General features: G+C 38.0%; 1 protein-coding gene across 1 annotated transcript in view; it reads right to left on the bottom strand.

The window, feature by feature from the left end:
- The window catches only part of TPRG1 (tumor protein p63 regulated 1), a 146,959-nt gene that overhangs the window by 79,078 nt on the left and 40,792 nt on the right, over positions 1 to 27,089 (bottom strand). Inside the window, exon 3 of the mRNA XM_032298274.1 lies at positions 21,698 to 21,789. Within this exon, the coding sequence (XP_032154165.1) occupies positions 21,698 to 21,789 (92 nt within the window). The remainder of the gene's footprint in view (positions 1 to 21,697; positions 21,790 to 27,089) is intronic.

Consider the following 27,089-nt stretch of genomic DNA (forward strand, 5'->3'; position numbering starts at 1 on the left):
GGTTGATTTATGACCAGTTCATGTCTGAATCCTCCCCACACAGAATCAATCTAATGTGTGAATGATATGGGCACCTCATTCCCACCATTCTCCACACAGCAACCACAGTGCAATTCTTAACATATAAAGAGAATGATGTCATTCTCCATTCATTTTATTAAATACCATCCCCTTGATTTAGGACCAAATGCAAGGTCCATAACATGGACTACATGTCTCTATAATCTGGTCCCTACCCAGGGTAATCTCAGAGTAGGCTAAAAACACTCATTGTTCAAGTCATGGTTCAAATACCTCATTGAAAGATGATTTCCTAAACTCCTGTATGAGCTTGGCCTCATTGTATTTTATCAAAGCAGACATCTTTTCCTCTTTGCAGCATTTATCACAGTTTGTAGGAAGAATGAAATAAAAAATGTTTAGCAATGGGTACCATGTAGGCACTGACCAATCAGAACATACACCACAATACTGAAGGTAGGGAAATGCTAATAAGTACAAGCTGAGTAGGCTGAGTATTAACTCGTGTGTGTGTGTGTGTGTGTGTGTGTGTGTTCCATGAGGGCAGAGACTGTGTCTGTTGGGTTATTCACTCCAAACCCTCCAATCAAATAGCCTGCACTAAATATGTAACTATTGAGTAGATAAATAAAATGCAGTTATCATCATTTTGGAGGCCTTTTGGGGGTGTGAAGGTGGAGGTGGAAATCTGTAGCTCTATCACTTATTAACTCCATAATATTGGACTTTTAACCTTTCTATGTCTCAGGTTCCATGTCTGTGAAATGAAGACAATACTAGTACTCACATCATCAGTTTGGGGAGAAGATGAAAAGAATGATTCTCTGTTAGGGCTTTATAAATTAGCTGTTATTATTGCTAGAAGGGACCTGTGACACTAAGTGACTCGGGTGACCCAATCATGTGCCATTTCTCAGTGTAGTCTAAAGACAGATAGGCAAGATGAAGTTAGGAATTGAATCATTGGGAGGACATGCATGAGAAGCTAGGAAGGACAGAGAAAGGGAGACAGAAGAGAAAAAAAAGGAGAAGCAGAAAAAGGAAAAAAAGAAGGATGAGGTCATTAATTGAGGTTCTAGTATATGCCAACCATTATATACTCATAAGTATTAGTTCTATATCTCACCACAACCCTTTGAAGAAGGTGATATCCAAAGTCACTCAGCTAGAATAGCATAGTAAAGTTTGTGGTATCGTGAAAGGAAATGGCGTAAGGTTTAAGTCTTGGCTCTACAGCGTCCGTCCAGTGGATCCTCACCTCCATACAGTGAAACTCACCTCCTCCTCCCCTTTGAGAGAAAGAGGGAATTCTCAGTAGTCTGCTTGACATTCTCAGTCTGAGTCAGAAAGAGATGAAGACTAAAATTTCTTATCAGATATCTACATAAGCTTCCCTAAATAGATTGCATCTACTTAGCAGGAAGTTATAAACTGCTGCCTAATAAACCAAACTTGTTTTTAGTCTAAAAAAAACGGCAGCTTTTGGTTGAATGGTTTTACTGAAAATGTCAGCACTCCATAATGAGATTTATTTTAAAAGGTAAAGGATTCAGGGGGAAAAAAGGAGGATTCTTTTTAGGAACACAGAGTGCTCTGCTCTGACACAAACTCTGCATAATTTACATGTCAGGAATATCTAAATTCAAGTAAACACACAGGCTTATAAACAGTTTGGGGTCACCATCTCAAGTTCCTGGGTTGTATGTTTGTTTATTTAGACGTCAATCACACTTTTTCCTCTAAGAACTCATGGAGAAACATTAAATTACATATTCCAAATATTAATAGCATTGAGCTTTAAGTGGTAATAACAACTAATACAGGAATCAGAATAAAAATATATCGTGTTTGTACAGCTCATAGAGGTTTATGAAGTCCTTGAATATCAATATTGTCCTTTAATCTTCGCAAGAAGCCTTTGGTCTAAATGTTATTACCTTCATATTGAAGACAAAGAAACTAAGGTCCACAGACCCTTAAAATGACTTGTTCAATGTTTTGCACCCAGTGAGCAATGGTGCAGGGATCTGAGACAGGTACTGAGACACGACATCCAGGCATGGTGTTTGCTTTCTCTCAGTACTACTGACCTTTAAAAATTGAACACTTTCAGTATGGTGTGTAAACAGTAAAACCCACCTCTGCAAGAAGCTGATGTGCTGAGACTTACCATTCCTGGAGCTGTTCCTTGTAGCAAACTTCTTTTTCAAAAGAACACTCAAGACTGTCTTTTTCCACCCTTGCCCCCTTTCAGTGTTCCCTGTCTTAGGGAAGAACTCTCCGTCCATCCAGTTATTCAAGCTAGAGATCTGAGTCATTCGGACTCATCATATTTCCTCACATGCCATGCCAGGTGCTAAAAATTTTACTCCTGTTTGTCAACACCACCCACTTCTCTGCATCTTCCCCTCCACCATCCTAATTAACCTTTCATCATCTCCTGCCTAGATGATTGCAATCACTCTCTCACTAGGCTTGGGTTACTAGTCATCCAAACCTGATTTCCTTACATCTTCTCTTGCTCCCTTCCTACTACAGTAGGGTGAAGAGACCGGAATCCCACTCCTGCAGAGGGATTCTTTCAAAAAAGAACAAAAGCAAATCTCATCTTTACTGTCCTACCCTGCCTGGTTTAAAACACCTCAATAGTTCTTGCTCTTTTGAGAAATGACAAAAACATGTAACCTGGTCTAAGAGTTTCTGCACGGTCAAATTCTATCTACTTATTGAATTCCTTCTCAGGCCAAGCCTCTCCACTCCATGTCCTTCATCTTCATTCAGATCCTTGAATTCATCATGCCCCCTCCAACTGAAGGCCTTTGTCCATGCTGCACCCTCGCTGGTAATGTTCATGACCTCCACCTAGTTAACTCTGACAGAGCTGAGCTCCGTTACCCTTTACTCCAGCAAGCCTTTGCAAACCTCTGTGGCTACTTCTCTTCTTTCAGATATACACTTTCAGACCACACATATTTCCCCTTTATGGTACTTATCTTGGATGCTATTTTATAGTTATTTCTATGATTACATAATTAATGTCTAGCTCCTCTACACCACAAACTCTGAAAAGACAAAGTCAGTTCTTAGCCTTGTGTGTCCAAGGTTGAAATATCCAAAACATACTTCTGAAATGAATTACCAAGAAACAAGCTAACCTTGCACTGCACAACATATACGCAGCTCGTGCTGCTTGGAGAATCCAATTCTCAGGTTTATACAGTGAAGTGGTACCCCGCAAAATAACACATTTCAGTCAATAAACAATCAGTAACACTGGAGAAATGTTCTTGCCAAAATTGTGAGAAAGAGCAGGACACAGAATGTTACCTGTGGTATCCTTCCAATTTTGTATCAAGAACAAAATAATCCACATATCAAAATGTTAGCAGTGATTATTTGTGAGTCGTGGAATTTCAGGTGACTTTTATTACTTTTTATGCTTTTATTTGTCAGAGTTTAATTTTTCTAACAAGAAACAAATTAAACCTTTTTGATATGAGAGGTATTTTTAAAATAACGTTAAATATCCTTAAGTTTTCAGCTTCAATGTTATCTACTCCATGGGGCCTTACCCTCGCCTCCCCTACCCACAAGTGTCTAATATCTTTCCTCCCTTTAATTAAGCACAAGGCCAGGCATGGTGGCTCAGGCCTGTAATCTCAACACTTTGGGAGGCTGAGGTGGGAGGCTCACTTGAGCCCAGCAGTTTAAGACCCTTCTGGGCAACATAGGGAAACCTCATCTCTACTAACAACCAAAAATAAAAATTAAAAATTTAGCTGTGTGTATTGGTCTGAGCCTGTAGTCCCAGCTACTCAGGAGGCCGAGGTGGGAAGATCACTTGAGTCCAGGAGTTCGAGGTTTCGGTGAGCTATGACAGCACCACTGCACTCCAGCCTGGGGTACAGAATGAGACCCAGTCTCATTCAATCAATCAATCAATCAATATGTACATGCCTCTATCAGTGCCTCATTTGTGGCCCTAATAACCATTTTCTTTATATTGCAGTGCTTTCTATCCTGCCCATTCCTCCCCCATGCACATTACGTGGATGCCCCTCTAAGTGCAGAATCAGTGCTTTATTTTTATCTGCGTCTCCTCGCTGTGCTCAGCAAAGAGGCAAAGAGGGAATAGGGCCTCAGCAAATGAGTAGATCACAGGATGAAGAAAATAGAATCATGAGATCCATTCCCACTGTTGCGAGAACCCGTCTTCCCCGGCAAAGGAGTCTGTGCATCTCATCTAGTTGCCACTTTTCCTCAGCACCACGAGCCCTTCCCCAGTGGATGAGAAGGAGCCTAGATAAAAAGGCACCTGAGAGCTCCGTGGGTCTGCAGTTTCCTGGGATGACAACAGTTTTACCAGCAGAGGGCAACAGCGAACTAGAAATCACAGGCAGGCCCCATCCCGACAGCTTCCAATGCCCACACCCAGTTACTCAAATCATCACAGACGCCCTCCCAGTGGCCCCAGCCCCACACCCAGCAATACTTTCAGCTGCTCTTTTAAAGCTGTGTCAAATCATTTTGTGGTTTGGAAATAATTTCCTTCCAAGAAAGGTTTTCTTTTAATATTATTCTCTCTCTCTCTCTCTCTTGCATGCACACACACACACACACACACACACCACACACACACCACACATACTCAGCAGAGGCATTTTCCTTGATATGCCTGATTTACAAATCCACCTTCATGCACCCTTCAGACCTCTCAGCACAGCACAGCCCTTGAAAACATAGTGTCTTCGCTAACCGGGAATCAGAAACCCAGGAGGAAAAAAACTAAATCTTTTATTCTACATATATTCCCTGGGCACTGATGGGGTTTCAGGCCCTGAAGAAGATCCAATTTTGTTTTGCTCTTCAAATACAAACAGATGAAAAATGCGTGGCATTAAAGCAAAGCAATTTCTCTCCCTCTGAGTTAAGTGGAGTTTGGAAAATTTAGCTAAATAATCCACATACTTTTCTTTCAATCATTTGGTTTCTCTTTACCTGGGTCTTTCCAATTGCTTAAAATAGGGGACTCAAAAAGTAAACACAGGATGCTAATAAAAACCCAATGCTCACCAAGTTTCCCTGTTCCCACTGCCCCATGCAGCCAGTCACATGCCAGGATCTGTGCTAACTACCAAGAGCAGAGAGCATATTCTACCACATTAAGGAATACACAATTCTCTGAGATGTGAGGGGAAAATATGTAAGGAAGAGTAATGTGGTGTAATGAGGCTTGACAACAGTAACTCAAGCCCACAGAGGCAGGACTCGGTTCTCCAGATTCCCAGCCTGTTGCCCACAGGGCTTGCTACTCCAGGCGTCTACTCGATGCCCTTGAAGAAGGTTCTCTTACCAACACTTCGTTGTCTGCTCTTTGGTAAAAATCTCAGTGTTGGGAAAGCACAAATTGCAAAGTAGGAATGATTCTTTGAAATGTCCACAATGAATGAACTTGGGAGTATTTATTCATTTTGCTAACACTTCTTTATGGTGCACTTACTATAAGGCAGATAGAGTATTCCCATAAAAGACAGGTAGGAAAGACCTGGAAATACTCATTTATGTAGGGGCTACATAAATTTTTCTCTTCAGTAAGAAAAAGTAAGCTACTTTTTCTCTTTAGTTAGGAAAGCCCTACCATGAGTTCCATCATAGTTGATTACAGAAAAAAAGCGGCCATTTTTTTCCTTTATAAAACAAAGGGCTTTGTAAGTTCTAAAAATACAATAAAAATTGCAAACATTAAGTTTTAGTTGATAGAGATAGATATGCACCCAAATACACACACACACACACACACACACACACACACACACATTTGAAGCTTCTGAAATTTACATGTCCGGAGGAATAATTCTGCCATGCATTTTTCTTAGATTATAACAACAAAAGCCTCCACACATTGAGGATCTTCTATGGATCACGTATTGTGCCAGTAGTTATGCACATATCATCTCTTTTAATCTTCACCAACAATCCTGATAATACAGATGAGCCCAAAATTCCTGAGCAGCGATGGGCTTTATGCCACACAATTCTGAGGTTGAAAACGAAGCTGTACCACTCACTAGCTGTACAATCTTGTAAAAGTTACTTATTCATTCTGAGATTTGGTTTTCACTTCTCCAACATGAAGATAATCATACTGTATTCCTCATAGGACTGTTGTTAGGATAAAAGACATATGACACACAGAGAATTGAATGCAATACAAAGCATGCAAAAATATTCAAATATTGTAGGTTATTAATATGACAGTGATGATGAAAACTCTTCTAAATCTCTTAAATACTTTGTAGTATTTATTGAATAACAAATGAATTAATGAGGGGGTGAATGAAGTAAATCTACTTAAAGGGAAGTCCTCAAGCCTATAATAGTTTTCATAAACACAAAATATTTTCATTTTAATTTCCTAAAATAATTTTTAAAAACAGTCATTAATTTCATATATATATATGTGTGTTTGTATGTATGTGTGTGTATATATATATACATATATATGTTTTATAGGTATGTGTAGGTATGAGAGAAAGAAAGAGAAGGAAAGAGAGAGAAGTTTCTGTCTGTTTGCCCGTTTGTTGGTTTTTCTGCCATAGCTATTTGTATTTTCATTATATTGCAAGTTACGGAAGTTATAGTTAAGTTACTCTGGGACTTAAAACACAGACCATGCGTTATATGTAAAATTCCCTTTGTAGGTGGTTGCTGTGGAACACCTTGGAAGTAAGAATCTGGAACAGTTGGAAGAAAGATCCAAAAGGAAATTCACGAGAGTACCAGTGGAAGGAGTCATGCTACATTTATTTAGATACCCTGGCCAGAAAAGCCAACAGTGGAGGCAAATACGAGCCCCCATCAGAAGACACAGGGGCAGCAGCTTAGGATTAAATTAACAGCTCACAAGCAAAGTCGCTGATATGCAATCGAACTTTTTCTCACTGTGTGGCATAAAGAAGGCATTTATTTAGAAAAGCAATACCAAGTTATCAGGACAGAAGTAACCTCCCTACTAGTCCACAAATATTAATGAAGCCACTATTGCCCTCCAGGCACTAATGGTATAATGGTGAATCAAACAAGCCGCTATTCCTCTGCTACTTAACATTCTAGGAGGGAACACAGACAAAAGGAAACAGACACATCAATACAGAGACCTGGAGAAAAAGGAAGTAGGAGAACATCCGTGGGGATAGTATCCTAGGTAAAGTGAAATGCTGTTGCAAAGGCCCGGAGATGGGATCCCTGAGGTCCATGAGAGCAAGGAGGCCAGCGTGACTGAAGCAAGGGAGCAAGGAGAGTGGAGGGAGATTGGAGCAGAAGCCAGATCACTTGCAGGGACAACACATTTTTTGCAATTTGTGACTACTTTTCCTAATAAATGGTTATGATCCCCCAATTTACAGATGGAGCAACCAAGGCTGAATAAAGGGACATGGATCCAATATAAAGTGACAGAACCAGGGCCAGAATCCAGCGGACTCTCACCCCAGGCTACACACATTCCATTAAGCTGCTTCACTCTCTCTACCACACTACCATCAATAAGAGGATATTTTCAATGCTACACAAAAGAAAAGACTCTGGGCACGCCCCCATCCTTCTCTCTTTCCCACAAAACCACTAAATAGCTGTTGAATAGCTCAAGCACTCTACAGCACACCAGGAGCTAACAAGAGGCCCACCCCCAAGGGACTTTCTCCTCCTCTGAATTCACTTGAGGGGATTCACTTGATCAGAAGCCAAGGCAGCTGGCAGGAGAACAAGACCTCATTCTAAGGAGGCTGTAAGGAGGGAGAACAGAGGGACATGATGTAGAACAAATGTACTCATCTTGCCACCTCCATTGTTTTATTATTTTAAGCAGGAGAGAGATCTGCCTACTCTACTATGTTGGTTCCAGCTTGTATGGTAGAGGGGACACAGCCCAGATCAGGCAAACCCACGCTGAGGCGATGTGCCGTAAAAACACTCTGAGGAATCCCACAGAAATCTAAGAACAGGAACCACAGCACAGCTGGGCTTCCTGGTACCTGAAAAGACACAAGGAGCAAATGCGACACTGTCAAGAGTGGGTCTCTGTCATGCTTCCTGTGTCTCTCTATATACCTCATGCTTCCTCTTGACTGGCGTGTGCCTTCTGCTACCATAAATATTCATTCCTCTTTACTTCCTTCTTGCCTGTGACTTTTAGTCGTTTTCTTAGTCCTGACTGTACATAAATTTTCAGATCTGCTCTCAAAATTAACTGCGGGCCAGGCTCAGTGGTTCACGCCAGTAATCCCAGCTCTTTGGGAGGCAGAGGTGGGTGGATCATGACATTAGGAGTTCAAGACCAGCCTGGCCAAGATGGTGAAATCCATCTCTACTAAAAATACAGAAATTAACCAGATGGGGTGGCAGGCACCTGTAATCCCAGCTACTCAGAAGGCTGAGGCAGAGAATTGCTTGAAACTGGAGGCAGAGGTTGCAGTGAGCCAAGATCGCTCCACTGCACTCCAGCCTGGGCAACAGAGTGAGTCTCTGTCTCGAAAACAAAAACCTAACTGCGGAATCTCTATCTCTCAGTTCAGGTTCGGACAGAGAATTTTGTTCATCCAGATCATTCCTTTAAGCTGTCCCTTTGGGTCATAAGCTGTCTAATGATTTAATGTCTCTTTGTTCAATCAGCTATGGCCAAAGCCTGAAGTTCTACCAAAGAAAATAGAAACTGTCTGTCAGTTAAGAGCAGTTTATTCTTTTTAAGAATTGTTTTAGCTCTTCTAATTTTTTGGTCTTTCCGCAAAAATTTTAAAATAAATATGTCTATATCTACAAAAATATCTTGCTTAGAATTAGGAATTGCATTTGATTTGTATTTCAAATTTGAAGAGAGCTGACATCTTTACCATGTTGAGTCTTCCAGTCTACAAACCTGGCATGCCTTGTCATTTATTTGGATCTTCTGTGATTTCTTTTATCAATATTTTGTAGCTTTCAGCATACAAGTCCTATACATGTTTGTGAGATTTGTACTTAAGTAATTCTTCTTTATTTTGCATGATTACAAATGTTATTATATTTTTAATTTCAGCTTTTACTTCTTGATTGCTAGTTCATAAACATGTAACTGACTTATGCTGCTGATCTTACATCCTGAATATTTGCTGAAATCATTTATTAGTTCTGAAAGTTTTTCTGTTGTTGTTGTTTTTTATGGATTCCTTTTAAATTTCTAAATAGATTATCATGTCATATACAAATACAGATAGTTTTTATTTTTCCTTTCTGATTTGTATGCATTTTATTTATTTTATTTTTGTCTTATTGTGCTGGCTAGAACTTCCACTATTACACTGAATAGTAATTCAACATAATTTGAATTACTAGAGAATTCATTGAATTACTAGAATATTCAATGCAGTGAGAATGAATACCCTTTTCTTGTTCCCAGTCTTAGGCAGAAACCATTAGACTTTTCACAACAGCATGATGTTACCTATAGATTTTACGCAAATTTCTTTATTAAATAGAGGAAAGTTTTCCCCTTTTTTTGTTTTTATCATGAGCGGGTGCTGAATTTTGTCAAATACTTTCTCTGCCTCAGTTGGTATGATGATGATTTACCTGCTTTAATTTGTTAGTATGGTTGATTATATTGATTGATTTTCCAATTGGACCTGCCTTGTATCCCTAGAATACACCCACTTGGTTATGGTGTATAATTCTTTTTACACCAATAATTTTTTTAAAAAAAGAATACTGTGTTATATTTGCTATTATTTTAAGGATTCTTGCATCTCTAGTCATGAGGAATACTGGTCTAGGGTTTTATTTTCATACTGTATTTGGTTTTGGTATCAGGTTATACTGGCTTCATAGAATGAGTTGGGAAGTATCTCCTTCTGCTTGATTTTCTGGAAAAAATACGTAAATTAATGTTCATTCTTCTGTAAACATTTCATAGAATTCTGAGCCTAAAATTTTCTCATAGAGGAAATTTTTAATTATAAATTAAATCTTCTAATTTTAGAGCCAGGGTCTTGCTCTGGCACCCTGGCTGGAGGCCAGTGGCATGACCAGAGTTTTACAGTTTTAAATTTATTATTGCTTATTTATTTTTCTGCAAATCACACACACACATACACAAATCACTTAAAGCAACATTTAAAAGGATGCTAATGTGTTACAAATTTACATTGATTGCATTTTTTAAGTTACAATGTAAGAAGTGTGTAGTAACAACTTGTATCAAAACAGTGGATAAAGAAGCTTTTCTACTGCTTCAGAGTCGAGGGCTACTGTCTCATAGTTGAGCCAATCTCAAGGCAAGAGGGAAAAAAATTACAGCCCCAAAGCACCCAGCATGACTTCTGAAGAAAGAAAAATTTAGTTCAGGGACTAAAACTGCCCACACTGAGCAAAGCCTGGCTCCAGAGACAGAAGAGCAGCTGCCGCTGCCCTGCCTGTACAGCAGTCCTACTTCCCCCTCCCGGAACTCTGGTAGGAAAGGCGGGAGATGCACACCAGTTACCCTGCTATGGAATGGAGGCCTGAGGACAGGACATGGCTACAGAGAGAGTCTCAAACTCCTGGGCTCAGGCAATCCTCCTGCCTTAGCCTCTTGAGTAACTGGGACCACAGGCATGAACCACTGTGTGCCTGGCCAATTTTGTGTGTGTGGAGACAGGTTCTCACTATGTTGCCTAGGCTAATATCCAACTCCTGGGCTCAAATAGTCTCCCCGCCCCCTGCCTTTAGTCTCCTGAATTATTCAATTTCCTAGTTGTTGTGTTTGTTTGCTTTGTTTTGTTTTGTTTTATTATACTCTGAGTTCTGAGATACATGTGCAAATCGTGCAGATTTGTTACATAGGTATACACATGCCATGGTGGTTTGCTGCATCCATCCCCCCGTCATCTACATTAGGTATGTCTCCTAATGCTATCCCTCCCCAACCTCCCCACTATTAGTTTCCTCACTGCTATAGGACTATTCAAATTTTTTATTTCATGTTGAATGAGTAGTGATAGTTTGTGTGTTTTGAGAAATTGGTTCATTTCATCTAAGTTGTCAAATTGACATGTGTAGAATTGTTAGCTATAACCCCTTATTGTCTCTTTAGCATTTGCAGGGTCCATATTGATATGTTGTGATATCCGCTGTTTATTCCTCATATTGGTAACTTGTGTCTCCTCTACTTTTTTTTTCCTTTTTTTTTTTGGTCAACCTTGCTAGATTCTTTCACTTTTCAATTTATTGATCCCTTCAGAGAGCCAACTTTTTGTTTTGTTAACTTTTTCTACAGTTTTTTTTTCATTGATTTCTATTCTTATATATTATTTTACTCACTTTGGGTTTGTTTGCTCTTCTTTTTCTAGTTCCTTGAAGCAGGAGCTTAGGTTATTGATTTGAGACTTCCTCTCAATTATTATGTGCACTTTTTCTTAAGTGCTATAAATTTCACCTTCAGCACTGATTAGGCTGAATCCCACACATTTTGATATGTTGTATTTTTTTCTTCATTCAGTTTAATGTACTTTTTATTTCCTTTGAGATTCCCTCTTTGATCACAGGATTATTTATTCTCAGCCAGAGTGAATATTATTATTATATTAATATATTAATAATAATATACTGTTATTCACAGCCAGAGTGAAGGTGTGTAGAAGTATGTTTAATTTCTGACTGTTTGAATATTTTTCTATTATCTTTTTATTTATTTCTAGTTTGACTACATTGTAGTCAGAGAACATACTCTGTATGTTTTTAATTCTTTCAAATTTGTTGAGTTTTGTTTTGTGGCATAAGTAAGGTCTTGCATCAGCACCCATATGTAATGTAGATGCTTAAAAATAATGTTTATTCTGCTGTTGTTGAATATTAATTAGATCCAGTTGATAGACGGTATTGTTGAGTTCTTCCAAATCCTTCCTGATTTTTGGTCTACTGGTTATACCAATTATTCAAAGAATAGTGTTAAAGTCTCAAACTATAATTATAGATTTGTCTATTTCTCATTTCTATTCCATCAGTTTTTTATTTTACGTATTTTTCAACTCTTGTTGTTGCTTGCTATCTTCACATTTAGAATTGCTGTATCTTCTTAGTAGATTGCCTCTTTTATCATTAGATAATATCCTTCTCTGTCCCTGATAATTTTCTTTACTTAGCATTCTGCATTTTTAATTAATTCCCATAGCAAAGCATTTCAGAAACCATACAACTCTTGGGCTGTGCAGTTCTGTCTACTGCACAGACCACTGGAAGCACAGGTGTCCTCTTTGCCCTTCTTGCTCTGCTTGCCCTTCCTAAACCCACCCTACCTTTCCTCCAGACATGTTGGCACAACCCAGGAATGCCTTAGAGAGAAGGCAATGCACTGTTTGTAAATCAAGAGGCATGTTTACTCCTAAGAGGCTATAAAAGTTGTTTGTATAACTGCTGTTAAAATGGTCTAAAAGTATTGAGAGCCCAAATATTAAGCTTTGTTTGCTTTAAGGAAACACACTGGCAGCCCCCTAAATAATGAAGACTATGTTTAAATTATTGAACAATTATTTCCAGAGCCTAATGCATTTCTAATAATGTCAACACTTTGTCTGATATCCTTCAGTAGCTTAAGACAGAAGTGCCTATAGTGGCCATGAAGGAAACATAAAAGCAATGGTGTGCTGTAAATCTTAAACAGGCTCCAAAAATAATCATAGCAATAATGTCCTGACTTTATTTCCTTGGTATAAATAACTGTCGTAACTGATTTCAACACACCAAGGGGAGGTTCCTGACATAAAGTTGGAAGAGACCCATAGGTGGCTCTCATGAATGGGTAAGAGCTGGTTCCCATGCACGATCGCACGTTGTGTTGGATAACAGAGGGGCTGGTGCAAGGCAATGGGCAATGGCAATGTGTTGGCAAGCTGGGAGCGCACAGCCTTTCTGAAGGCATTCAAAATTAGATTTAAAGAAAACACTGAGCAGAGTGGAAACGGCCGATGGATCCCCAACTTGTGACTCCAGAAGAGAATATAATCCAAACTCCTTAAGCTAGCATTTAGAATTCTTTAAATTCTCATCCTTTCCTATCTAGCTAGCTTCTTTCTAGTTCTCTCACTCTTGCTCACTATAATCCAGCCACATTGAAGTGTTTGTGATTCCCTGAGTCTGTCTCTGATACCCTGCATGTATTATTTTCTTTTCTGGGAATGTTTTATTCCATCATTTTCCTTTGGAAATCCCTCCTCCTTTTTAGATCCTGATGTCTTCTTTACCTAATGCAACAATACACAGTGAGTTTTATGTCCCCATGGAATCATTTGTAGGGACACATACCAGCATGTATCCTGCTCTGTTGTAACTTTGTTTACATGTCTTCCTTTTTCACAAGACTGAATGCTCCTTGAGGATAGAAACTGTGTCTTATTTATCACTATGTTTTCATCACTTAGGGAAGAGTTGGGTTTACAGAGAGAGCTCCGTAAATGCATAAGTAAATGTATGAATGAATGAATATAAATAAACATTACTACTAATAATAATAGTAATAAGCCAACTCTTACATGGCACATAACATATGGCAAAAAAAAAAAAAACTGTTGTAAGCATTGTACATTTTACAGTAATTTAGTCATTGAAATAATCCTCTTAATATCCCCATTTTATAGATCATAAAACTGAGGCCCAGAGGACATAAAAGATTAATGCAACCATAGCCAAATAGCTTGTAACTGATGGAGCTAGGCATTTCACTGCATCAGACTTCTTTCGCCTCTTGACTTTTTCTGAGTCCTCCCTAATTGGTAGCAGTCAAGAGAAAATAAACACTTCCAAGTACATTTGTGACTGCTGCAACTAAGTGCCCTCACTGTCTTATAACGCAGGTCACTTAGAGACCATTAGCTATCAGGATAAGGTTGCTGCCATGGAGAATTTATAGAGAAAAGCATTGTATTTAATTAAGTGGTTGTCAAAAACACCCACCCAGTATAAATGGATGCTGGCAAGAGAGATGCTTTTGTTCCTGCCAGAGTCCTGCCACAGGTCATTAACATCTTGATAGATTTGAGGCACTTTCTAGCCTGAATGCTTTCACCCAGAGACAGAAGCAAGTCTTACTGGGCTTTGAGTTGCTTGGAGTTCCCTGGACAGGGAGGAAGGACACAGATGATGGACCCTGCTAGTATCAGCGAAGGACTTCATACAGTGGATTACTGGATCAGAACCAAATCTGAGTCAAGTGTGTAATAAATTCTGTGTCCAACCATGTGCCACACACTGTACTAATCACTGGGAACTAGGCAGAGATATACTGAACATAAGTGAATCAGAATCATGCCCTGCCTCAAGGAGTGTCTTCTTCACAACGTGCACAATGAACCACACTGTGTCATTAATGTGAGCACAAAGAAGGGAGATAAGATTATTCTGGTTGAATTAATAAGAAAAGGCTCTCTGGACTTGGTATCCCTGAATGACAGGAGAAGGCCAGGTCAGCAGAAAGAGGGGAGAGAGGCATACAAAACAGAGGAAACAGGGTGAGTGCAATCATGTGGCCAAAGGATAGCACCAGAAATCTGGGGAAACAGCAGGCAGTTTAATTTGACTGACGGAATTTGCAAAGGCGCATAATGGCAAGTAAGGCTGGAGAGAGAAACGCAGTCAAGACATACAAGGGCTTGTGGATGCAACAGACGTATATGGAAGCAGTGAGAACCCACTGAAATTCTTATGCATGAACATGAGAGTCATCTGGACCCGTACCTCTCAAATGTTAACATGCGTAGGAATCAACTGGGGATCCCGTGAAAATGCAGATTTGTGTCCAGTAGGCCTGGCTGGGGTGGGGACTAAGGGTCAGCTTTGGTAACAAGCTCCCAGGTGATGCTGGTGCTACTGAATTGAGGACCACACTTTGAGTAGCAGGGGTCTAGAATAGATGGGCATGTACAAAAATCCATGGGGTTAAGTAGAAGATGCAGTTCTGAAATGCTGATTTCCATAGTACTTTTATCATTCAGTTCCTCCTGATTTAGTAAGGATTAGAAATCCCTGATTTCCAGTTTTTTAATCTTTTTTTATTTTTAATTACTGGTAGTAGTGTTTTTATTATAAGATTAGTTTAGCAATCCTGATAACGTAATTAGTCTGTGACAAAGTAAAAGTGTGATTGGCTTTAGTCCAGCAGCATCGTCCACCCTCCCTTACAGGCATTTGACTTTTTTGTTTTTCCTGGTCAAAGACTAAATAAAGTCAAATGAACAGCATGAACCAGAAAAGATCTGGAGAGTAAAAGGTCTCTGAACTTGCCCAGTGAACCCCTGATCCTCTTTCCTGCAAACAAAAGACAATCAACAAAGAAAACAGACACAGACACAAAGATTATTTAACCAATTTGAACTGCAGTGATCACTATATTGGGAGATGAAAAAAAATCACAAAAGGCAGCAAGAGCAGTGTAATGAAAAGACAACTAGCCCGGGCGAGAGGCGTCACGAAGTCAAGCCCTCCTGTGACCCTTAATAAGTGGTTGCCCTTCGACAGGTCATTTAATCTCTGGGTTTCTTCATCTGTAAAATAAAGCCAATGGTTCCTCCCTGCCTTCTCCCATGGGTCTGTTTGAGAATCGCATAGGATAGCAGATGTGAAGGCGATCACACACACTGTTGCTTGGGGGACCAGGATGCTTAAAAGAGGCAACCCTGTGCCTGGAAAACAGTCTCTGATCACCTTTTCTTCAATGTTCCTTTGTCTCCCAGGCTACTCTTCTTTTTATTTAAAAATCTATTACAGCCCTTTCTTCTAGAGAATCTTTCTAAATTAAGCATAGATGTCCTTCACACTTCCACTTACTCCACCAAATCCAAGAAACAGCATTCTCTGTTTTTCAAATAAGTTGTTGCCAGAGGAGATCCAGTATGCTCTTCAAGGAATGCCAAGTATGAAAGAATCAGCCCTTGTCCATTGAAGGCTACAATATAACTGAGGCGTATGTGGAATCTTTGCACAACAGTGGAAGGGCCACCATGGCAAAAGTCAGGACAACATGCCAGGTTGGAGCCTTATTTCTGAAACTTTAGACCTGTGCTACTCTTCTGAGCTGAGATCTTTCATTTATAAAAGAAGGTAATGTTTCCTACCTCAGACTATTATTGTGAAGATTAATCTGAATGAAGACAAGAGTTTTTAAACTATAAAGTGCTATAGAAATATTATTATTATAGAAATACTCAAAAATAAATTGAAAGGCTTCATATAGTGTCATTTATCTTTCCAATTATAAAGTCTTACTCTGTCCCACTGATAGATATTTCTTACTTGGAGATTCAGTTTTAAAAGAATAATAATAAACACCTACATTCATGCATCATTGACAGTTTGGAGAGTGATTGTCTGATAATACATGAATGATTGAGTAACTTTGTAAAAACTATATGATAATCAGGAAAAATACAAGGAAAAGACTGAAAGAAGTTTCATTTAGAGAAGACCATCAAAATTACATACATTTGCACTTTTAACAATAGCAAAGACACAGAATCAACCTAAATGTCCATTAATAATACACTGGATAAAGGAAATCTGGTACATATACACCATGGAATACTATGCAGCCTTAAAAAAGAATGAGATCATGTCCTTTGAAGGGACATAGGTGGAGTTGGAGGCCATTATCCCTAGAAACCTAACACAGGAACAGAAAACCAAATACCCCATGTTGTCACTTATATGTGGGAGCTAAATGATGGAACACATGGACACACAGAGGAAAACAACACACACTGGGGCCTATCAGAGGGTAGAAGGTGGCAGGAGGGAGAGGATAATGAGTCATTTGACTAATGAGGCTTAATACCTGGGTGATGAAATAATATGCACAACAAACCCCATGACACAAGTTTACCTATGTAACAAACCTGCACTTGTACCCCTTAACTTAAAGTGAAAGTTACATACATTTGTACTAATATATTGGCAAATGCATGGACATCAAAACATTTGGTGCATTTTAAGTGCTCAGTAAATGTCATCATTAATATGTAACAATTTTTGGCAAAAATGCACAAAAATAAGCTAGAATAATTTATATATATATATATATAATTAAAAGTGGTTGTGGTTCTTTCAAGAGTAATAAATATCTAATGAACTAAAGGACATATTAAATGGGGAATCTGCACAACCATGGAAAAACCATTAAAACAAGGACATATTAAAGCAAATATTAAATCAAAAAAGGACATATGAAGACAAATTCACCAATTAAAAAAATAAAAAAGCGAACCCTTCTCAAGTTCACCCAGTTTTACTGATAGTAAGTAGTAGATCCAGGATTCAAAGCCAATCCTTCTGATTCCAAATGCAGTGCTTTCTCTATGACACCAGGGTGACTCAACTTCACTTTGATTCTACTGTCTATATGTTCCACATAGACAGTTAGTCCAATTTAACGTATTTATTATACCAAAGCCCTGGGATAGACACCAGGTAGAGTTGGCAGGGATCCTGAAACATATTTTAAGTATCTTTTATAAAGATGAAGAGCAAGAATTTACTGGTTCTTAGGCACCATAGGCAACTATTCTCAATTAGGAATAAGAGGAATAAGAACAACAATCCCCCAGGACCACTTCATGCTAAGTGTGTGGAGGGAAGACGCTATCTCTTTAACCGTTGTAGACAAAGACACCTCAAGTGCATTCCGCTGAAGAGCCACTTTATTGCCATCACATCTCACTTTTTGAGATTCCATAGAGTGTCAAGATGTTCTCCTTGGTGCTGACTTAATGGATCAGTTCTAAAAGCATACACATAATCTTTTTCAATAATCTTTTTTCAGAAGGGCCAATAAGAAGGGTAATAGGAAACTGCAAGGTGGAAATAAACAACATCCTGTCTTTATAGCTGTATGTAACACTCCTTGATGAGCTGGGCTGGAGACCTGAATCCTAATGGAGGATTCATTAGAATTCTCTTAATGGTGTCAGCCCACCTTCCCAGTTATGCTGAGGTTTAGGGCTGAATCTCTCCAGTGCCCCCTTGGACGCTTTGTTTATTCTCTTTATATGCTCCTCTCAAGTGCCTGCCAACTTATTTTGCTGATTTTACTGAATAATGTGTCCCTATCAATTTAGAGAATCACAAAGCAGCTTACCTGAATTGAGTACGACTTCTTGAAAAATGGCTCAACCAACTTAATGTTAGTAAAATAAACAATATATGCATTGTTTTACACTTCTAAAATCTGAAAAATTCTCATTTCTAATTCACATCTAGTTCCAACAATTTTAGATAAAAGATTGAGGTCCTATAGTGATCTTTATAAAATGGAAATTGATTGCACTTTCTCAACCCTTCAGTGCCTCCCCATCACATACAGGATAAAATCTAAGTTCTTTAACATGACACAAAGGCCATTAAGATCTTATTCAGTCCCCTCTCTTGGGAATTCCTCTCTTGACAATTCCCACCTTGCCCACCTACATCACACTATTTCTAGGAGTCTGATCAACCATGACTTAAGAATGAGCTGAGTTCATCAATCGACTCACACCTGCATCTTTGGAAAGAATTAGAACCCAATCAGCCTCAAGAGCAAAGGAGGGGTGCCGTCTATTTTCCTTGTCCAATCACTCATATGTTCTTCATTTGGGCACTTCATGTTCTCCGGCCCACATTTCTCATTTATAAAATCAGAATCATAAAACCAACAAAGTTGTTGTGAAGCTAACTTAGATTCACAGATGTGAAAATACTTTGTAATGTGCTATACACCATAAAAGGGCTTTCACTCTCACCATTCTGAAATGGGAATCCTTGTTCCAAAGCCAGACATGCTAGACAGACAGCCAGGTTGCTAGACAAGCAGCCAGGAGGTTCCCATCTCCATGGAATGAGCTAAAAGTTAATGTGCTTGAAGCTCAATCATTTTTGTCATATGTAAAACAGAATCTTGTGTGGTTGGCCAGGCTAGAGCAGTTGGTCCATATTACACCTCCTATAATTCATAAGAACTAAATAGATGGGTCTCATTCCACTATAAAAAGGAGGCAAGAAGCTATGAGTCATTGCAAGTTCTCACCATTTTGGGTCTGCACGTTTGTTTATTTTGTTTACTTATTTTGTTTTTTGGTTGCTGTCGGGGGTAGTTGGGATGTTTGTTTATGTGTTCTCATAGTTTTTGTTTCTGCCTTTCCCTACCTTGGTGTGATAGAATTTCAAAACAAACAAACAAGAAAAAAGATTTAAATATGAAAGGCCATTTAAATCCTCTGTGAGTTTTCCTCTTTTTGACAATGGGACCTCTTATTTTTCTGCTTGAGAAGTAACAGTGACTAGACTAGGAACCTCGTTTATTTGAATCAGATGCCTGAAACATCTTCTTCACAACTAGCAGCTCTTTCCATTGCATAAGGCATCTCAGAACCCATGATGACGTTTTTAACAAGAAAAGAAAAAACTGTCAAATTATCACTATGGAAGAAATGTTTGAAATCAGAACTTTTTCTGAAAGTAGGTTTTAATGGGAAGAGGCAGTAAAATTTTGGCAGAGAGAAGACCAAAAAGAACACCAAGGAACTACTATTTAAAGGGGACCAACGAGTTCCAAATGCAAACAAACCAAGTCTGCAAGCAAACAAGCAAATACGATTGTAGGAAATTCCATGCATGTAGGATGCATCTCTTATTGTTGTACTTAAACAGGTACCACAAAACAAAACAGAAATGTAAAATGAATTTCTAGATAGGCCTTACCAACTTTTGAGCTTCCTATTAAGTTCAAGCTGGGTTCAAAGTTTGAGTCTTTGGGGGAGAGCTCTTCATGTTTTTCTGAAAACTACTGGTGTTACCAATCATTGTAGTTAATGTTAAATCAAGCATGCAGAATTGTAGTGCCAAGCTTCAATGCAGATCATACAGTTTATCATTGGACAATTTATGTCTACAATCTTTATAATCACTGAATAAAAATAATCAAGCAAACAAAAAAAGGTATGCCTATAAAGATAAAACCAATTAAAATGTGCAGTATTAAAGAAATTACCAGTTTTATTATCCGAGAACTCAACAACAGCCCTGACTAGATTTCAAAACACCACATTCGTGTATTCTTTCTTGTAAGAGAGATGCAGTGTTGAAACAAATTTGTTATGGGTTTACCACTGATTGGATCTCCAAAATCTATGTTGACATCTATTCTAATCAAGGCAGACTATTCATTTGCATAAGTCAAATTTCACTCTGGATGGGAAGTGGGGAGTGGGAAATGAAATGTGTGTTGGTAAAAGTGAATTAGGAAAAAGTCTGAATTACAGAGTTTTATTTTCATTAGAGGTAACCCAGAAATGACAGAAATGAGCAGGACAGAAATGAATGCAGAAGCTACAAAAAAAGAGCCTCTTACTAATAGGTATTACTTGTGAACTGAGGAGCACTAATAGCCATTGAAAGTGCATGTCCTAGGCAATGCTAATTTACCAATGTTATCTCATTTGGTCCTCTCAAGTATTCTTCAGACACATACTTTAACTCCATTTTATGCATGAAAAGACAAAGACACACAGGTTGGTGTCTAAGAGCTCATTTTTTATGTTATTCCTGAATCCCATTTGAAGCCATAGTATAAATTGGTGATCAGTCAGATGAACTCACAGTTGATATGGCCCTATTTCCCATGGATTGAAAATTTTGTTCTGCTGTACTGGATAGTGAAATATTCAAGAGTTGCCCTCCTGAAACTTAGTCAAAGAGGACGTCCTGTCCAGGAGTTAAAGATTCATACTATTTACTCAAGGTATAGGAATCACTGAGCTTCTTTGCTGGACCCTTTTGTGATCAAGTTACCAAGTCAGAAAACAGAACTTACTGAATTAATAAAGTATCTCAACTGGATATTGCAATTAAATTATCTATTTCATATTAAGGCTTTTGTAGTAAAAAAAATAAATAAAAGTTGCCTCTTTCTCTTATTATGAAGATTTTTACTTATTATTACACAGACCATGGCATTACTAATATTTACTGGGCAGTAAAGACATGGTCATACAAACAATAGAATTTCTGGGAAGGCTAGAAAGGCAACCATCTTTGTGGTTATATTTGCAATCAAAGCTCTTGTGGTTAGGATAATCTTTGGGGTGAATGCAGACAGTTATTGAAGAAATAAGCGCTAAAATGTTAGACTTGGTTTAATACTAACTCTGGAAATGTACTTGTCTTAGCTATCTTCATAATTTCCCTGGTTTTTCTGTTCATATGATAGTATATAAGATCAAATTCAAAGTATATACGTTCACTTTATCTATCTTCTTTCCCAGACTTCCTTTCCATGTCACCTAGAATGAGATGATTAGTAGTTCAATGTGTTTACGGGGGAGTGCTTTTAAATAAGAGAGATTGGAATGAGAGAATTAGAAAGCCAACATAACAGTCTTTGAGAGCAGTGACACAGACCTGACCTAAGGTAGATACAGAGATGGTTGAGTGAGGGGACCAACCCAGAAAACAGTTATAGGAGTCATATCTGCTCACACCATCAGCCATAGAGTGCCAGAAAAATGTGCCTAACTGGATAATTCAATCATTTATCTTACATAGCAACCAGGCAAATTCAACCACAGGTTCATTTCCTGTTCTGGTCTAGTGATGTCAAGAAAAATGCTGCATTCCCACTGCCCTTCACCTAGCCATAACTACTCACTTTGTCAAGAGCCAGAAGCCTTGAATGGTTTCTCCAGAAGTCTCAGCTACGTGGCCTTTCAAGTCTTCCATGGCAGTCTCAATGGCCCCCGGCTGAGTGGAAAGGAGAAAATAACTAGTTTAGAGTAGACTTAGCCCAAGTTGTGCTTATGAATAGTTAGTATACTCCAACAGCTCCTCCAGAAAGCTGGTCACAAAAGTCATAGTTCATGCAGTTGCCTGTATGCCTGTATGCCTAGCTGCCTTCCAGAGAACTTAGTCCTGAATTCTGGTAAGATTTTCTCCTTGCGTGGAGAAAAAGTGGTCTAGTTCCCATCTTCTATAATCTTACTCAGACTTTAGTATAAAAATGAAGACAGCCACTTTCAGAAGAATCGTTTTCCCAAACAAGCAATATAAAGTTCAAAGCCTTTAGCAATCTGTACATTTTTAAATTACACCTTTTGTAATTTAAGAGAGCTTCCTAGAGCATACATCAATAAAACACCAAGTAGCCTTCTTGCAATGCTCTGACAATAAATTTTAGCTGACTCAGGAAGATAAACTGTCAGTCTCCTCACCTCATTTTCTGTATCCTTTCCCAAACAGGTGTTACTACTTATAGGCTCAACCCTAGCTTAAAGATTGATTGCCATCTGTTCTAACAAATTCATAGACTTTGTAGCTCAATGACTCTTAAATTTCAGTGTACATCAGAATCACCTAAAATTTGTGTTAAAACATAGATTTCTGGGACTATACCCAGAGTTTTTGATTCAACTGGACCATGGTGGAACCTGAGAATTTGCATTTCTAACAAGTTCTTGGGTGCTGCTGTTGGTGTGGAGCCTTTTCTAAGAGAACCACTGCTCAAGTGTACTTCAACAGAGAAGGTTGTGCCAACATCAGTCATCATGACCCCAGAGGGGAGTTCCCCATGACTGTATGACAATTTTCCCTACATTCAGCCTCAGCTCCCTGTGATGCAGTCTGACTCTTCCAGTCCCACTTGTCCTCTAAAAAAATAATACTTTCTTTGATGACTCAACATGGGTATTTTTTGGGTCTGTCTTCTTGTATTCACATAATTTTGGTCTCAACAAATATAACTTAGTAGTGAGACTAATGTTTTTCAGAAGAAAAAATTGTTAAGCAGAGTTAAAGAGTAATGAAATAATCCTAAAATAAGCATTTTATTGAATGTTTTTATGCCAGGCACTTTGCCAAAGATATGTGAAGATGAGTATAATAATGTAGAATTTTTAAAACCTTACTTGCTTTGCTTATGGAAAATAATTGGCAAAGCCTATCAAAATGAGAAATGATCTATCCTTTGATCCAGATTTTCACTTCTGGGAAATTATACTCAAGAAATTTTTGCATATGTACAACATGACATATCTATAAAGTGTTCTTTGCAGCCTCGTTTTTGGATAGCAAAAACCTCTGGAAAAAAAACACAAACATCTATCAATAAAGGACTAGGGGTATATATTATAGGATACATTCATACCACACAATATGATGAAGTTATAAAAAGCACAAAGAAAATAGTATTAATATGGAAAGATTTTTAAATGTATTACCAAATGAAAGAAAAGAATGATCAGAAGAGAAGGTAAAATATGCCAATTTCTGTATAAAAAGGAGGAGGGGGAATAAGAATAAATATTTGTGTTTGCTTCTATATGCCTATAGTAACTCTTGAAGGATACATAGAAACTATTAACATTGGTTCCCTATGCACAGGAAAGAATGTGATGAAGATAGAAGATGAAGGTGATGTTTTGTTGTACATCTTTTCAAAAGTTACAACACATATTCACCATAACACATATACACAACACATATATACACCATGGAATACGATGCAGCCATAAAAAAGGATGAATACATGTCCTTTGCAAGGACATGAATAAAACTGGAAACCATCATTCTCAGCAAACTGACACAAGAACAGAAAACCAAACACCACATGTTCTCACTCATAAGTGAGTGTTGAACGATGAGAACACATGGACATGGGGAGGGGACCATCACACACCACAGTTTTTCAGGGGGTGGGGGGCTAAGGAAGGAATAGCAGGGGGTGGGGGGCTAGGGGAGGGATCGCATTAGGAGAAATAACTAATGTAGATGACGGGGTTATGGGTGCTGCAAACCACCATGGCACGTGTATACCTAGGTAACAAAACTGCATGTTCTGCACATGTACTCCAGCACTTAAAGTAAAATAAATAAATAAAAACACTAAAATAAAATTTTTTAAAAGTTGGCCACAAAAAAATAAAGCATGTTCTTTATAGAATGAATTGGTAGCCTCTGGAGTTCTATCAGTCTTCTCACTGTGCTATTCTTATCTTTGGTAAAAATGTAAGTCTAGCCCTTACAGAACATAGAGGGAAAATGTTCCCAGATACAGAATTGTACTCTCCCCCATCTTACTATCATAGTTATTATAATACGTTAACTTTAGTCATTTAGTGCCAAACATAAAAGTATTCATACTTTGACTTGTGTCTGGGACATTAAGGTTTAAATCTCAACCTTTCTTATGAGAATCCATTATACACCATCCTGTCATTCTATACATCAGTTTGCTCATTTATTAGATGAATAAATAATATTCATCTAATATAAATATAAATATAATAAATTAGATGAATAATAACTGTAACTGTGCCATGCTATGAAACACTGTATATATTATATATATAAAATGGTAAATACTGATTAATAAAATATTATCATTTTCATTATTTCTGATATTAAATAGAAGGAAAATTTTCCTTCTATTTAATATCAGAAATAATGAAATGGGATCAAATGTTTACTGTCATTGAATAATCAGCTCAGAGACAACATGCAACCTAAGACAAACAGGGAAAGATGGTGAGGTAATATGTACACATCATCTGACACAGCGTGACAGGCAATATTGTCTTTTATAGTCTGGCACTGAATAGTTTTAGTAAAGCAAACCTACTGAGGGAATTTTGAAAACATATGTGTTTGTTTCCTTACATTTTCTTGAGCTAGACTAGCCTGGGGCCAGTTGTCACACAAACAGTGTCCATGTCTGTGCTGATTTTTCTCCATGTAATGAGCTCCGTAGCTCAACAGGAGTGGTATAGAAAACAATGTTTCTGCAGACTCAGACACTTGGGTCTCTCTTGTCATGTCCAAACTGGGATCACTTCACAATGAACACATAAACTCAGAAAATCAGCTCTAAGTCAGACGTGATCTTTAAAGTCCAAGTAAATTTGTCTTTACCTGAAAATAAACAGAATGTATCATATCTCATTATAGTTAGTCCTCTGCTCTCATAAAGAAAATAATATCATCTTTTTAATAATCTTAACGGGATTTCAGGGCTAAAGAGAATGAAGAAAGCTTTTGCCCAGTGAGATAACTATTTTCTACACCAGAAAGAAGCTCACACAGGCAGTAACAATACAACTGATATATTTATTTCTTCCCAATATGAGAGCAAGACACAGGGAACCCTATAGCAAGAGAAGAGGGAAAGAGAGAGAGTATGAAAGCCAAATTAGTGTCATGGAAGCAATGACATCTTGCTACACAATGGGAAGTCCTGAACCTGCTTATTAAAGTCTCGTTGCTCACAATAGAACACAGACTATAAAAACGCCATGGGGAACCATTAATTAAATATTAAAAGATCAAATAGTTTTAGTCCCATTCGTTTGTATATAATTTACATTCTCGAGTATAAATTTAGAGATAATTCCCCATCCCAAATCGCTTTCAACTTTCTGATAAGGTATCTGGAAATATAGAGTTCTACAGAGAGTTTAAAAATATCTTTCCCAATGTGGATTAAGTATTGTTCCTTTCATAAGAAGTTGTTTTTGAATATTAGTCTCCACAACTAAGAAGATTATCATAATATACCTCTAGTTATTAGCCTTGAGGGGTACTTTTGTTCAGAGAAGCCACTAGGCCTTTTTTTAGATATGTCTAAGCAGTAATAGCAGATGAACTAAAACAGAAGGAAAAGGTTATCCAAGCAGACTGATGGCAAGTAGCTTGAATCTTCGTTTCTGTGACCTTTCATTCATTTTCCAAGGTCAACGGCAGTGGGTTGTGGTGGAAAGCATCAAGAGTTCTGGGTTCCAGGGCTGTCTTCTAGTCCTTGCATGGCCCAGAGTTTGCTGGTTGACCTCAGCACCAAGTTTTACCTCCTTTGTGCGCTTCAAAGGTTGAATTCGAAACTCAAGACCCTTCTAGCTGGGAACTCCTAAGCTAAGTCAGAGGTGCACAGTTGCAGAAAAGAAATAATAGGTTGGAAGCCTGAGGAAAGGAAGTAGTAACATCCCAGAGCAACCCATAAAGAATCCAAGAGGTTTAAGGGGCCAGATATACTTTTTTTTTACGATCCAGTACTGAGACATGTGATCTAATGTATGAGATTATGATGCTAAAATTGACTGGTTCGTCAATAACTAATTTCTGTGTCCGTCACCTCTTTGAAAATCTAATTTGCAATTCATATAATTGAACTTCTTTCTTATTATGACATTGGCTGTTTGCTCCTGGCACTGGAGAAACTGAGCACTATCCTGCCACAGGGAGCCAATAAGTAACTTTCTAGGTTAAAAAAATTTAAACAGGAAGAAACCTACATATAGAACAAAAGTTAAATAAATTATAGTATATTTCCATAGTTGGGTATTATAAAACTGTTAAAAATTATATTATGGAAGTATGTTATTAAAATGGGAAATAATAGTTGGTGTATAATCCCATTTTTATACAACAAATTGTGTATATATTAGAAAAATAAAAAACAACATGCACCTAAATATGTCAGAACAGATAAATACACTTTGGTTAACTTTGAGCAGTGATAATCTTTATTTTACTTTGCTTATTCCCATTTTCTAATTATTCTTCAATAAGCCACCTCTTATGCAATAATTTTAAAACATCTTAATAATACAAAATACCTGACCAAGTAATTCCTCCACTCAATAACTACCCTTCTGAATTTACAACATATATACTTTAAATTATTATTCCAAGATAAGTTGATTTCTTTGTAATTGAAACAAATTATAAATGGGGAAACTACTTCTAGCCCTAGCTTTGCCGCTTGCTAGCCCCTTGGGGAAGTCAGTGGCCACTAACTGCCGTGACATTGACCAAGCAGCTCCTTCCTTTGAAAACGAGTGTGTTGATTAGCTCATTGGTGCTCAAATGTGGTCTCTGGACAGAGAGCATCAGTATTGCGAGAGACTTTGTAGAAATCTGGAATAATATCATATTTTGCATGTTAAAGATTGCGAATCGTCTGACTATATCGTCGGTAGATCTCATTTCAGCTTTAAGAAGTCATACTTTGTTGTGAATCTTTCATAGATGAGAATCTTTGAAACTCTTGATCTTAT

This window comes from Sapajus apella, unplaced genomic scaffold (assembly GCF_009761245.1).
Source record: "Sapajus apella isolate SASKATOON/1434 unplaced genomic scaffold, GSC_monkey_1.0 scaffold38, whole genome shotgun sequence".
In the NCBI taxonomy this organism is placed as follows: domain Eukaryota; kingdom Metazoa; phylum Chordata; class Mammalia; order Primates; family Cebidae; genus Sapajus; species Sapajus apella.